The 14,458-nt window shown below is 49.8% G+C and overlaps 1 protein-coding gene across 1 annotated transcript; it reads right to left on the minus strand.

Moving 5' to 3' along the window:
* On the minus strand, positions 1 to 14,203 carry PGRMC1 (progesterone receptor membrane component 1). The gene is made up of 3 exons (XM_075941127.2): positions 13,835 to 14,203; positions 11,058 to 11,213; positions 1 to 1,806 (listed from the first exon to the last, which is right to left on the minus strand). Exons 1-3 carry the CDS (start codon positions 14,130 to 14,132, stop codon positions 1,694 to 1,696), a joined length of 567 nt encoding a protein of 188 aa, XP_075797242.1. The 5' UTR covers positions 14,133 to 14,203; the 3' UTR covers positions 1 to 1,693.
* Positions 14,204 to 14,458: the final 255 nt, after the last annotated feature.

Here is a 14,458-nt window from a genome sequence, read left to right on the forward strand (position 1 = left end):
AAAAAAAAAATTGCAAAAAAGCAGATGTGCTCTTTCACCATCCCTATAAACCTTGTTCTACACGGTATAAGGGATGTGTCGAAAGAGCCCTTTATTCCAAAATTTGGCACCATGTAGATGCGCCAAATTTCAGAAAAGCCTCTTTTGCAAGTAAATCGGAAAAAGATACACAATTTGTGTGCCACAAATTGTGTATTTTTTTCCGATTTAACTCTGCAGTCTAGACGTAGCCTTAGTAAGAACCTGCTTAATTTAAAAAAAAAAAAAAAGCCTAGATGTGAGTTATGAGACAAAGCAACACACGAAAAATAATTCTAGGGCCAGCTCTCCCCAAGAAATTTGCTGGTATACTAATGCCAGGGATGCCATGTTTTTTTCAAGTGACATTTCTATACCTGCCAAAGCACTAGTGTAGATTTGCACCTGCAGTAAGGACTTGTGCTGCTATAAAACCTATTTTGTTCAAGGAACTGGTATGAACCATGCCAGCTATTGCACTTCTTTGCTGGTATAAGTTGTGTTTACACTAGGAGGTTTGCCAATAAAACTGTACCAAGAAGAGTATATGTGACTAGTTAAGACTAGGTCTACGAATCAATAGCAATCCTTTCTCCTGTTTAATTTCATCTGGATTAAAATTGTGTGATAAATCCTTATAATACAGTTTTGCTAAGAGGAAAAACAAACGGTAAGCAGTCATAGCCAAGTCATGCCCACATCAACACAACTTTTGTAACATTTCAGATATGCTTTACAGGTAAACAATAAAAAAAATCATTAATTCAGTTATGTGGCTGTGAATACACACAGGGTATGTCTTTGCAGCCACTGGGTAGTGTAATTCTCTGCCAAACAGACAAACACATCGTAGCTTTGATCAGGCTAGCGTGCTAAAATAACATGGCTGCCAAGACAACTGAGGCTAGCTGCACAAATACACACTTAGGATCTCGTATAGGGTTGTAGTCAGATGGGTAGCCTGAGCCAAAGTGATCATACTGATATTTTTAGCATGCTAGCACACATACATCTACCCAAGCTAGGAATTAGCCCTGCAATAATGACATGAGTACCTAAAAATTATATAGCTTCTCTGAACAAAAAAAGCTTTAAAAAAGCAATCATTCAGATATTCACCTAAAGCTTGTGGTAAATCTTTTTAAAACGGCAATTTTATGTGCTATTAACTGATTTATATAGCACCATAGATATGCTTGATGCTTTATGGATATGGTCCCTGCCTCTGAGAAATTCCAATCTAAGACCCAGATCCTGCAAGGATTTCTAATGCGTTCAGTGTAGGATAACTATCCCATGTTAAAGTTCTTCTTATGCTTAAGTGTTTGCAGGATTTGGTCCTTGTCCATTAAATGAAAACTTTTTTGGATTTCAAGCTACACTGTGATGGAAGAAAAAAAAAAACCTTCTTAGTTCAAAGTTGCAGTTCATGTTTGCACTGTCATGGTGCTTTTTGCCTTGCAGAATGTTCAGGTCATGCAGTTTTTATGGGAGAAATTGAATCTTATTTCTGTTACCAGTAAATTTAGAATAAAAACGGGTTTAAAAACAATCCAGTTCACAGTAAGTCTGTACCATTTCTAACTATTGTTGAAGCTGCAACTTGTAAAACAGCACTGGAATGTTACAAATGGCCCCTTACGATACAAAATTATTGTTCCCCACTGCACATTTGCTAGTCTCTCTTTTTATCTTTAGCATCCTCTTTTTCTTCTTCTTCTTCTTCATCTGAGTATACAGTGGGTTCCTCTCCTTCCTTCAGCAGTTTGCCAACGTGGTGATATTTAACTGTAAAATGAGAAAAAAAAACCCATAGAATACGGATCATTCTTTTGCCTCATGCAACAGGTGATATTTATGTGAGAAATGGGGAAAATAAACACAAGCAATACAATTTCTCCTGTTACCAAAATCAGGAGTGAATTAATGTACAGGTATTGGCTCCTGCCTGCTCCTCCCCCATCCCCGCCTATGATACAGCTCTTCAAGAGCTGGTACGCACTTGCCACCCTACCCCTCTCTCTCCCCCCCATGCAGCTGCCTCTGCTATGGGGTGTGTGTATGAAACCATGCATGTTAAACAAGAAGCACAGACTCACTGGTTAACGGTGTAAACGGTTACACTCTCACACCCTTAGTCTACATTACAAGATTAGTATCAGAGGGGTCGCCGTGTTAGTCTGAATCTGCAAAAGCGGCGAGAAGTCCTGTGGCACCTTATAGACTAACTGAAGTGTAGGAGCATAAGCTTTCGTGGGCAAAGACCCACTTCGTCAGATGCATGAGCACACTGACAAAAGCAACCTTGCCAAACTATCTAAACATGCATCTGACGAAGTGGGTCTTTGCCCACGAAAGCTTCTGCTCCTGCACTTCAGTTAGTCTATAAGGTGCCACAGGGCTCCTCGCCACAGGGCTCCTCGCCGCTATTACAAGATTAGGTCGAAGTTAAGGTCCATTTTTCAGCATCCAAATTGACAAAGCTGAAGGTGCATGTCCTCCCTCACTGGGCACATGACGCATAGAGGAAGCGTGGCTAGCTTTGACTCTGACCGAGATGCACTGTGGGTAGTTATCCCACAATTCCGGCTGCCCCTTTGCATTCTGGCTCCCAGTGCCTGATGGGACAAAACATTGCAGTCCGTGGTTCCAGATACACATCATCAGCATCCTATAATGCACGTATGGCCTCCCTCCCGCCCCTCCCCCCACTCGAAAGCAATGCCAAACAATTGTTTTCCACACTCTTTTCTTCCCCTGGTTATCCATGCGGATGCCATAGCAGGGCAAGCATGGACCCTGCTCGGATTCAAGCTGCTGTGACAAGCATTGCAAACACATTGTGTATTATGCTGTGGCTTGTCCCAAAGTCTAACCAGGTGCTGCCAAAGTAAGGATGCAATAGTACCCCTGATTAACCGATAAGCAAAAGCGTATAGGTTAATGCTACAGACTACACGCGTTCCCCCCCTGCCCCGCTCAGTCCCGGCTTGCACTGGGTCTGGGACCTACCCCCGCTGCGGCTCTGCATTTAAAGTGTATTAGGAGCCAGGCGGGCAGGCAGCCCGGCTCAGTTCCGGTTCACGCCAGGTCGGGGAGCTCAGACCCCTCCCACTTCCAGACGGACTCCCGCCTGGCACCCCACGCTGCTGCCTCTGATAGAGACACAGAAGTGTGGGGTGGCCAGGGCCTCCCTGGGAGTGGGGCTGGAACGCACGAGCTACCAGCCCCACCCCCGGGAACTATCGAATAGTCGACTCCGCGAGATAAGAATCCACGAGGTTAATCGACTATTCAATTAACCGACATTTAACATCCCTACGGCAGAGTGAGGAAAAACGTGAGGAGGCCAAGAACACAGGCAGGCATGAAACTATGGGGCAGAGCAATTGGCATAGGCTGGCAGCAGTCGGTCCTGCTGACACAGTGAAACACCAATTCTGGTCCCGGCAGACAAGCACAGACGGCTAGGACGGCAGGGCGATGCAATTACGGGACGACAACCAACGGCTGCAAAACTTTCATGGGGCATAAGGCCACTTGCATTGCAACTTTGCGAACTGTTGCACTGCAGGGTGGGGGAAAGCGATGCCAGAGGGAGACCCGCTCCGACAACTGAGATGCAAGTGGCAATAGCTAAGGTTCTCTTTAAGCTGCATGGCCCGGCAGCTGCTTAATGGGCTGCCAGGCACGGAGCTGCCTGGCTGGGAGGGGGGGGGCTTTCTCTCTCAGGGACAGCAGAGAGTCTCTCTCAGACAGTAGGGAGGGGCCGTGTCCCTAGGGGCTGGAAAAGGCTTGCTGCTCTGTCCTCAGCAAAGAGCTGCTATTGCAACGGAGGGAGATGTGCCTTCCCCTCCAGCCAGGCAGCTCCATGCACGGCAGCCCTGAGCGCCTAGGCGGGGCTCATTACGGAGCTGTGGGGCTGTGCTGCCACGCAGCTCCGAGGGGACCTTGCAATGCCCGCCTGCTACCAGTTAGCTGGGAATCAATTCAGAGCAGGGTCACTCTCCAGTGGGAGCTGCTGTGAGCCAAGGAGCCAGGAGTGACGTAGTGGGGGGTACCTTGCTGGTTGCTATGCTGGGCAGTGGGTTGGGAGTGACCTCCACTGGCTGCTGGCTGCAGCACGGCCCAGCCGGGCAGGGGATGAGTCGTTATGCAAAAGGGGTCTCTCAACCTGTCTGACCAGCTACCCCCCAGGGAGAGAAACAAAGGAAGGTGAAATGCTGCCCCTGGCTGGGGGGCAGGGCTGGAACTGAGTTAGTCTCTGTCTGGGAGCATGGAGGAGACAGCCTAGAGAAAGAGGCTGGAATTTAGAGGCCCCATCGCCCCCATCTCAAGGGGGGCTAAGGCATCCTAGGCCTGCCCTGGAACCAGATTACATCTGTGCTGTGCTGTGCTGTATCCTGGAGAAGCAATAAACTCCCTCTGTTCTACTGGCTGGGGGAGTCTGTTCGTGTCATTACGGGGGTGCAAGAGACGGGAAAAACCCGACGCGCCGTCACACCAGGGCAATCAATACCCTTCTGCTAGGAAAGGCAGTGACTGGGAAACGTGCAGGACGTACTGGATGGCTTTGCCCCAATGGGGTTCCCCGACCATGGTGGGGCGATAGAGGAATGCACATCCCTTTCTTGGCACCAGACCAGCACGCTAACGGCCAGGGGTGCTTCTCAACGGTGTTGCAGGCTCTGGTGTATCACAAGGGCTGCGTCACCAACATCAGCACGGGATGGTTGGGCAAGGTGCATGATGCACACATCTTTAGGGACTCTGGCCTCTTCAGAAAGCTGCAAGATGGAACTTTCCCCCCAGCTCAGAAAGTAACCAGTGGAGACACTGAAAAGCTAATAACTATTCGTGGAGGCCCCGCCTGACCCTTGTGCCTGCGGCTCACGAAGCCGCACACAAGCAGCCTGGACAGTAGCAAGGATCAAGTCAGCTACAGGCTGAGCAAGTACCAAATGGTGGTGCTTTTGCAGTTTACTGACTATGGTAGACCTCAGCGAAAGCAACATTCCCATTGTCGTGGCTGTGTGCTCTATAAAATCTGCGAAAGTAATGGGGGGGGGAGAAATTTCTTGCAGGGTGGGGAGTTGCGGCGGATCACCCAGCTGCTAGTTAGGAGCAGCCAGACGCCAGGGCACTAAGCAGAGCCCATCGAGGGGCACTGAAAATAAGAAAGGCTTTGAAAGTCAGTTTCATGAGTGACCAGCCGCATATGTTGTCCTTAATGAGCTGCCGCCTTACATCACGCCTACTGGCCTGTACACCCTTCCCCCACATTGACATTAGGGGAAACAGGGAACAGAGACAGACAGGAGGCCAGGGCGTGAGCTGGGGAGGATATCACAATCCCGCTGTGTAGCAATCACAGCTGTGGGAAAGATAACCTTCTGTTCCAAGAGACATCCTTGGGAGTGGAGTGCAAGGCTGCCCTGGACTCCCTCTCCCGTTCAAGGACTCCTGGGAGAGGAGGCGGCTATGGCACTTGGCGAGGAGGGCAGGTGGGGGACTCTGTGCTCCAGATGCTTTCCCTGCACCTCTACAGCTCCGTCTGCTCCCCTACGACCCTCAAGATCTCGAGTCTTGCATCCATATTCCCTGCACACTCTCCCCCTGCTCCATTTCCATCTGCTAAGTCGTTCTCCTCCAGACACTCAGTTTGGGTGCATTGCATTTGCTCATTAAACATGTCACCCGAGGACTTTTCCACCTTCTGATCTATTATAGCTCACCTGCTGGAGGACCGAGGGGGAGGGGGAGGGGGGGGGGAATGGCTGCAGCTGCGTTGAGGAACAAACTAGAGGGCAGATTTTAGAGAAGATACCCTGGAGAACGCAGAAGCGACTCACGAAGCTCTGTGGACGTAAACCATGTGTTCTGTATGAGGCTAAAGTTACGTTTTTAAGTGCTTACTAGAGAGGTACAAGATAAGCCCTGCTGGGCTCTTTTGGCAGCAGGCATGGTAAGCAACAGGATGGGGTTTTGCTCGTTTGCTTCTGCTTCGAAAACATATGACTGAGGCTACAGCTACACTGCCATTTTTTCCCCCACTGGAAGAAGATATGCAAATTGCGCTCTCATTTGCATATCCTTTTCCGATTCTTTTTGTGGGAGGTTTTTCCGATACTTGGCCCCGTGCAGATGGGCTAAATGCTGGTTAATAGCTGTGGATGGAGCTATCCTCCATGAATTTATCGAATTCTTTTCTGAAGTCCTGGCCTTCGCAACATCCTCCGGCAAGGAGTTCCACAGGTTGACTGTGCGTTGCGATGCTGGGCATTCCAGGTCAGGTGTGCTGCTGTGCTTGTGATGCTGGCCAAACAAAAAACTAAATTCAAATTTTCCCAGGGCTTCTCTTGCGTAGCCGGCAGAGCAGCAGAGTTGAACGTGCTGGCCAGAGTGGTCACATTGGGGCACTGTGGGACCCTCTGGGGTCTAAGAACATTGATTTTCACAGCACTGTGTCTGCACAACCCCAAAGTCGACTATGCAAGGCTGAATGTAGTGTTATTCCTCTCATCAAGGAAAAGTATAGAAATAGAATTTACCTGCTCTTGAAGCCGGAAAGGACTTGGTGGTGTAGACGTATTGTTTGTATAGCAGACCTAACGCAGCTAAATTGGACCTAAACTTGTATGCAGACCAGTCTTCAAGAGCTCATGTTCAAACTATCACAACGAAGTGAATGGAGTGAGTGGAGAAACACAACACCTCTCCTCTCCCCTGACATTACATGGGCTTGTGCCAGCTCTGAAGTTCTGGAAGCTGGTACCCCGGAAGTGTTCTTAGGTTACAAGCAAGTATGTATATTTTCAGAGATTCAGGCTGGTCATAGGCTCTGCGTTACAGGAAAATATTGTTCCCTCATGCCTTGGACACAGCACCATATGAATTCTCCCACTGTGTGCCCAGACAAGCCTTATTCCCATTAGCTATTTCCTTGGGAAGCATTTTAAGATGATAGACGTGCATAAGGAAGAACGTGGTGACGCACAGCCCTGCAGACCATCTTCTGCAAAGCCTTTTAGCAAGTCAGGTTTAAAACACGCTATATTATAGTTTAAACTATGAAATTAAAGGTAAATATTTGCATAATTTGCTAGACATTTGGGAACTCGATTAACTGCAAAGTAGGAGCCCTTCACTCCTGGAAAGTCTGATTTAAATGCTGGGTTTTGGTTACACATCTCGCTGTGTAATTCTGGGGTCTCGGACACACTTATAAAACCACCTCCTAATGTGGCGTGATCAGCAGCTTTGTTCAAGACAGGATGAGAGTCAAACTAGCAGCTGCCTCCATCTTAGGAGGTTTTCCAACATAGCAAATGAGAAGCAAAAACCCCAACAGCATTATCTGGGGAAAGCCTGGCTCGTCATGCGGGACCCTTTTCATTCCCACTGCACAAAAGTTACATTTTTGTAACTGCCCACAAATCACTATTTTAGGACTGGAGGAAATGATAGCATGGAAAGAGATCCTTGTCTAAATCTGCTTCTGCATTTTTCCAACAAAAGGTTCTTCCCCTAAGAAAGGATTATTTCCTTTTCAACTGTCCCTTTTAAAAGGACTTCATGACCCTCCTGTCGTGCCACACAGAGTTTGTAGCCCACAAGGCTGCTTCTAAAGCACACCGGACCTTGTACTGAAGCACACGGAATAGATTATTTTCATAAGGACGCTTTAGAAAGCTCCTGACAGAAACAGGACACACCCCACAGGAACATATGCAAGTTACTGATTTCAACAGTTTGATCACAGTGAAAATGCTTCGTCTCTGTCTGACCCCAAACTGACTCCCTAATGGAATTTGTATCATTTTCTGGTGCAAAGACCATTCTAGCAGTGAGGATGTCGGAAGCCAGGTCAGCTGGGAAAGGATGGACCAGTCCCACGTGAGTCTTAAGATACCTACAGTCACACAATATCAAGTGTTCTGTGCCTCATGTATTTGCAAATATGTTACACCAGGGGAATGGCGGGAATGCTGAATCAGTTCTAGTTCTACACTTTAAAATTCAGTCGGATCTTGTTTTAACGCTGGCCATCATGCAGCCACACTTCTAGTAAACTGTCATGGTCCTACCTAGCCAAGCATACGCAGAATTCCACGACATGTTGTGTGTAGTTAATACACTTCATCAGGCAGGTATTACTGTAGACTAGGGGAGAGGGTAACCTAGTCCCTGGCTTAATTTGATCCAGACTACGGCAAGTCTGTGGCACAGGCTGGAAGCCCCGAGCCTCAGCACCCCTGCGTGTGAATGCTAGAGCCCCAAGCTCGTCCCCACGACTGGCAGGGCTGGATTAAGAAAGGGGTTGCAGCCCTGGGCCCTGTGCTAAGGGGGGAGTTGAGTGAGGTCTTTTTTTCACGTGTGGGGCCTCCCAATTGATTTTTCTGTGGGTCAAAGGCCCCTGACAGAAAAAAAAAAAAAAGATTCCCTTCGCCTGATGTAGAGGATCATCATACAATAAATCAAACTCCTGAGTATAAGGTAGTAGAACAGTTTCCAAACTAGGGATGTAAACGATTAATCGGTTATCCGATAAGCAAAAACGTATCCGATAATTGACACACTAGTCAACTAGTGGCTCCCCCCTTGCTGCCTTTATCACAAAGACGCAGCAGAGCAGGGGGAGAGGAAGGGGTGCTGGAGGGGGCTGGTTTAACAGCCTGTTCCTCTCTACTCCAGCTCCATGGGAGGGAGCGGGGCACAGCAGCTGCCTTCCAACTTTGAAATGTACAAGAGTCCCTGCTAGGGCTCTTGTACATTTCAAAGAGGAAGCGCTCCAGGCGTTCCAACTTTGCAATGCATGTGCTCATCCTTATCGACTAATCGAATAGTCGATGGAAATTCCATCGCCTATTCAATTAGTTAATCGAAATTTAACATCCCTAATCTAAACAACAAAGTATCAATTTTAAAAAGAGTCATAAATATCTGGGCCACAGAGCAGCTATAGTTGCCATATTTACACCGGGAGCCTTTAACACCGAGAGCTGCAAAACGAATCGGAGAAAGAGCAGAACTGGGCAAAAGTCCAGCCCACCAAACCACCAGATCCAGCCTGTGGGAACCTCAGTCAGGCGTCCTGCCTTCCCTACCCGCTGTGCAGCTCCCAGAAGCACCGGCTGCAGTGCCACATGTGATACTCTGAAATTAGCGCTGCAAGCCCAGGGAGGGGGGAAAGGGACAGGGTTCTTACACTGTCCCCACGCCCAGGAAAATCTTGCAGCTCCCATTGGCCAGTTTCCAACCAATAGGAGCTGCCTGTTTGTAGGACAGGCAGCATGTGAAGTAAGCCCCCAGGCTCGCAGCATTCAGTTCAGAGCAGCACCCGTGGCCCTGCAGCATATGCGGTGGCATGGAAGGCAGAGACCTTGGCTAAGTAACTTGCTGGGCTGCTGGCCAGGAGCTGCCCACGCAAATGCCTCCTGGCCAGGGCCTGTCTCTGGCACCCCAGCCTCTCCCTCCCCCGAAACTCTGTGCACCTCTTCTCTTGCACCCAGGCCCCTTCCCAGACCCTGCACCTCCTTTTCCTACACCCCTCTTCCAGGTCAGAATCCTCTCCTGCACCCATACCCCCTTCCAGACCCTGCACCAGATCACAACCTCTTCCTTCCTCCAAACTTCCTCCCAGATCCCACACCCTCTTCTGCACCCCAATCCCATACCCCAAGCTCCTTTCTACACCCGATTTCCATTCCAGACCCCACACCTCCTCCATTAATAGCATGGAAGAGTATAGCCCTTGACCACTTACTAAATTCTTGGAGTGGCCCCCCATCCAAAATTATTGCCCACCCCTGAGAAAGAACAATGACTTCATTGCCCAGATTTTCTAGATCATTGTATATTTATATCCAAGCCAGGGTAGACAAGAAAAGGGATAACTGCTTTCAGCTTATTTTGTTGGCAAAGTCACTACATGCAAGCATAAGGCAGCCCATCTTTTCGAATTCTGGGGCTGCCATTCCTGAATGCTGCACAATTAATCTGACACATACAAAATACAGGGCTATGTAGCACCTGTATTTTGTTTTAGCTACACCAGACTAACACGGCTACATTTCTATCACTACTCTGGCACATACAGAATGTATTAATTTCACTCAGTATTCAAAAGCACTCAAGTGATTTTTGAAAATGTAATGCAGGCTTCTGAAAGTCACTTAGAGGCTTCTGAGAATGTTACTTCTCCAAAGCTTGTTTTGTAGATGCTCAAACAATAGGACAACACAAGTAATACCAAGTGGAAAACATCCAGTTTTCCCGAATTAAGCTCCCTTAATCATACAGAATGTAAAAAATACGAATGGCACTGTATGGCAGTAACTAAACTTAGCTGCTTTACAGGAAAACTCTCCACATGCAATCAAGTTAATTAAAAAGTTAAGAGCAGTTTCATCTCCTGCTATTTTTTTGTAGTTTTACAGTCAAATTTTACTATTTGAAAGAATGGTTTAGACTTCTGTTGCTCTATAAAAAAAACATAGCCAAACAAAAAGATACCACCCAAACAGGTGAAACTTACATTTTTTCTCTAATCTCTCAATTTTAGTAAACTTAAGTGTTACAACAATAAAAGATACAATTTTTTAGAGACAAGCTTGTTTGCAGAGTTGATTCTGGGATACTAGAGAGGCAAGATCGATGAGGTAATCTCTTCTATTGGATCAACTTCTGTTGGTGAGAGTCAAGCTTTCGGACTTACACAGAACTCTTCCTTCAGGTCCAACCACAGAAAGCTTTGTAAGTGTCTCTCTTTTCCCATCAGAAGTTGGTGAATAAATGAAATTAACCTCATCCACCTTGTCTTAGACATTTGATGTTTAAATTGATGTGTCCCTATTGATAGAGCCCTGCAAATCCGCAGATATCCATGGATGCAGATCTCTGTGTATCATTTTTGCAGGTGCAGATATGGATACCAATTTTGTATCCACACAAGGCTTGCCGCTCTATCTATTGAAAGTCTTCCAGCATTATACACAGAAGTTAGCTACTGTACTGCTAGTGGATTTTAAATTGCTTACAAGTGAACTGCGATTCCCAGTCTCTCAGGGTCTCTTGCTGCGTAGCATTGAGGTCAGACAGGTCATCATATTCATCCTTCAAAGCTTCCTTATCCAGACAGAACGTGGCAAGACCTCTGGATGCATCCCTTCCAGCAAAAATTCCATACGGGCCCTCTTTAAAATAAAAAAGATGTTAGGATAATAATGAAGTTACTGTTTCTTTGAGATCAACATACCAAGAAGCAATTGACTTGCAGATCCCCACTCTTGAACCTTACGGAGAAATCCTCAAAATTCATGAAATACTAAGATTTATATTGTAAAATGTGTCCTTTTTTGTAATATTGAGGCCGGTATTTTCTAGTACGTACACAAACCAAAAAAAGAAACAGAATCACTAAAGATACTGAGTGTGCTGGTGAGCAAAGGGCATTGTGAAAGGGAGTTATGCACAAGAAGCAAATGGCTTTCCTGAGACATATGGGGGCACCTGTGAAGACAGCAAACAGGAGTCAGTTCTGTGGGAAGAGGAAGGAATGGTTCAGAAGTCTGAGGAGACACTAGGCTTTTTCACAAATCCTTCCAGCCTTGAGCTGACCCATGAAAGAAGAAGGATCTGAAAGGCGGATTAGCTGGCTTGACATATGGAGAAGGCTCTTGAGCGGACACCACTCCAAACCATACTGATCGGGCTGGACACACGTGGCTAGTGAAGAATAAATGAACACCAAATGCCCTTAAGGCACATTTCATGGAGAAGGGACCAATGTGTGCAATTCACAGTGGGTCAGAGGTATCTTATCTAGAGGGACATTTGGTAAACTTAATCAATCATTAACTCCTTTGCAATAGTAAGCAGAATATTTTATCTGTACAGAAGTAACAGAATATCGGGATAGCAATGTGTTCCAATGACACATTTAAGGCCTCCGAAGACACCAAAGTCTGGTTACTCTAGAGACAACACACCAGCCCGCACTGGAAGAACGTGTTTCAACAAACGGAATCACTTTCCTTTTTAGAGAGACCCAATTTCATGACGACATTCATAAATTAGACCTGGTTCACAGCCTTTCATGTGCAGAGCTGGAACTCATGAGTAGGTTTGGTTTTTTTTTAAAGCTCTAAGCAGAGAGAGAACCGCACATCCAAATCAGTCATGTCTGTCATCTGCCTGTTCTAGAACTTCAAACCCCACGCTGAAATTGTGTTCCTTGCACCACACACACATATGAAACAGATAGTAGACAGACAGGATTTATTGCATAGCCCTGGGATGGGGTACCCTCCCCCGCTTCTGTCTTTTATTTTGGCCCTTGTGTCACTCTGCTTTGTTATCTAGGTATTGCCTGCGCTCTGGAAGGAGGTACTGAGAATTGTGAAACCAACCTAATTACACCCGTAGAGACTGAACACAAGCCAAATCATTGCCACTCTGCAGTCAGGCCTTAGGAGAGAGCCTGGGCCAGATCGGGCTACTGAACTGCAGAGCACAGATGGTCCCCCCCCCATACAGTGCCCCCAGTATAATCCTCTCCACAAACAGGATTGGCCGGTTACACAAGGAAACAACAAACAAGTAGCAGCTGGAGGCAGGAGGGGTTGGGGAGCTCTGCTAGGGAAATGGGAACACACTGTCTCTGCTAGGGAATGGGAACACAACCCAAGGCCGTAACTAGATCCAAGGCCTTTCCCCCACACAGCCTCTCAGCTTCCCCTCACCCCCACGGATCCTCCACGTCTCCTCTGCTGCATCCCAGAACCTCCCCTTACTCCTCTAACCTCACAATAGACTCCAAAAACTCCCCCGGTCCCTACTGTATCCCAGCACGTCCTCAATGCGCCCTTCCCCCACACTACATCCCAGCACCTCCCTCTCATCCCCACTGCACCCCCTTTCCTCACAATGCTCCCCAGAGCCTCCCCGAACCTCCACTGATTCTCCATATCTCCACCACTGCACCTCAGAACCTCCCCTAATCCTCCCCCCCACACCACACCCCACCAACTCCCCTGGTCTTTACTGCTCCCCCAGCTCACCCTCAATGCACCTTTCTCCCCCCCCCCCCGTCCCCACTGCACCTCCCCCTCCCCACACCCACCCCAGCACCACCTCCCCCATCTCCACTGCACCCCTCTCCCCACACTATACCCCAGCAACACCCCCCCAGTCCCCACTGCACCCCCTCCCCATACGCCCCCAGCACCACCTCCCCCCCCCCAGTCCCCACTGCATCCCCTCCTCCCTCCCCCCCAGCACCACCTCCCCCCAGTCCCCACTGCACCCCTCTCCTCACACCACACCCCAGCACCACTTCCCCCATCTCCCACTGCACCCCTCTCCCCACACCCTAGCACCACCTCCCCCCATCTCCTCTGCACCCCTCTCCCCACAATATACCCCAGCACCACCTCCCCCCAGTCCCCACTGCACCCCCCTCCCCACACCACACCCCAGCACCACCCCCCCCCCCCGTCCTCCCTGGACCTCTCTCCCCACACTACACCCCAGCACCACCTCCCCCCAATCCCCACTGCCCCCCTCCCCATGCCCCCCCAGCACCACTTCCCCCCCACCCCCTGTCCCTACTGCACCCCTCTCCCCACACCACACCCCAGCACCACCTCCCACCCCAGTCCCCATTGCACCCCCTCCCCCACCCCCCCCAGCACCACCTCCCCCCGTCCTTCCTGCACCTCTCTCCCCACCCTCCCCAGCACCCCCTCCCCACACCCCCTCCCCGCACTGCACCCCCTCCCCACAACCCCCCATCTCCACTGCACCCCGCACGCACCGGGCCCGTAGAACTTGCGGGCGCGGCTCACGTCGAACACTTTGCCGTTGATGGCCATGAGGATGCGCGGCTCCCGCTGCCCGTCGTAGGGCCGCAGCTGCGCCAGGGTGAAGTCGCGGCGCCGGAGCTTGGGCGGCGGCGGCGGCTCGGAGTCGCGGGCCGGGCCCGGGTCCCGCTCGCCCCGCAGGATCTGGTAGAGCAGGAAGAGGCAGAGGCCCAGCAGGCTCAGGTTGAGCGGCGAGCCCAGGATCTCCAGCAGCAGCCCGCCGCGCTCCGGGCTCGCCTCCTCCTCCGCCATGGGCTCGGTTGCCTCTGCGCCCGACGGAGGAGCCGCCCAGCCGCCGAGGGGAGGGACCCGGCTGGCGCTCGGGGGCCGGGCTGCAGCGCCGCGCAGCGTCCCCTACGGGCGCCTCTTCCCCGGGACACCCGCGGGGCTCTCCCGTCCTTCCCCGCGCTGCTGCGGGGGGACCCGAACTCCTGCGCTGGGAGGCACAATCCTCAGCGTCGGGGCTGCCTCTTGCATCCGGCAAGGGACCCCAAGAGGCCATCCCCGTGCCCTCGGGGCAGGCCCAAGCCTCACCCACATCCCTGTTTCTCAACCACTGGTACCAGTACCCTTAGGAA

This window comes from Pelodiscus sinensis, chromosome 13 (assembly GCF_052426305.1).
Source record: "Pelodiscus sinensis isolate ZL-2025 chromosome 13, ASM5242630v1, whole genome shotgun sequence".
Taxonomy (NCBI): Eukaryota; Metazoa; Chordata; order Testudines; family Trionychidae; genus Pelodiscus; species Pelodiscus sinensis.

What these genes read in the sequence shown, in the direction of transcription:
- PGRMC1 (XM_075941127.2), bottom strand. Translation starts at nt 14,132, where the DNA reads ATGGCGGAGGAGGAGGCGAGCCCGGAGCGCGGCGGGCTGCTGCTGGAG. An exon ending in CCGCAAGTTCTACGGGCCCG is followed by an intron (nt 11,214 to 13,834) that starts GTGCGTGCGGGG and finishes TTTATTTTAAAG; the next exon opens with AGGGCCCGTATGGAATTTTT. An exon ending in CTGGGAATCGCAGTTCACTT is followed by an intron (nt 1,807 to 11,057) that starts GTAAGCAATTTA and finishes CTCATTTTACAG; the next exon opens with TTAAATATCACCACGTTGGC.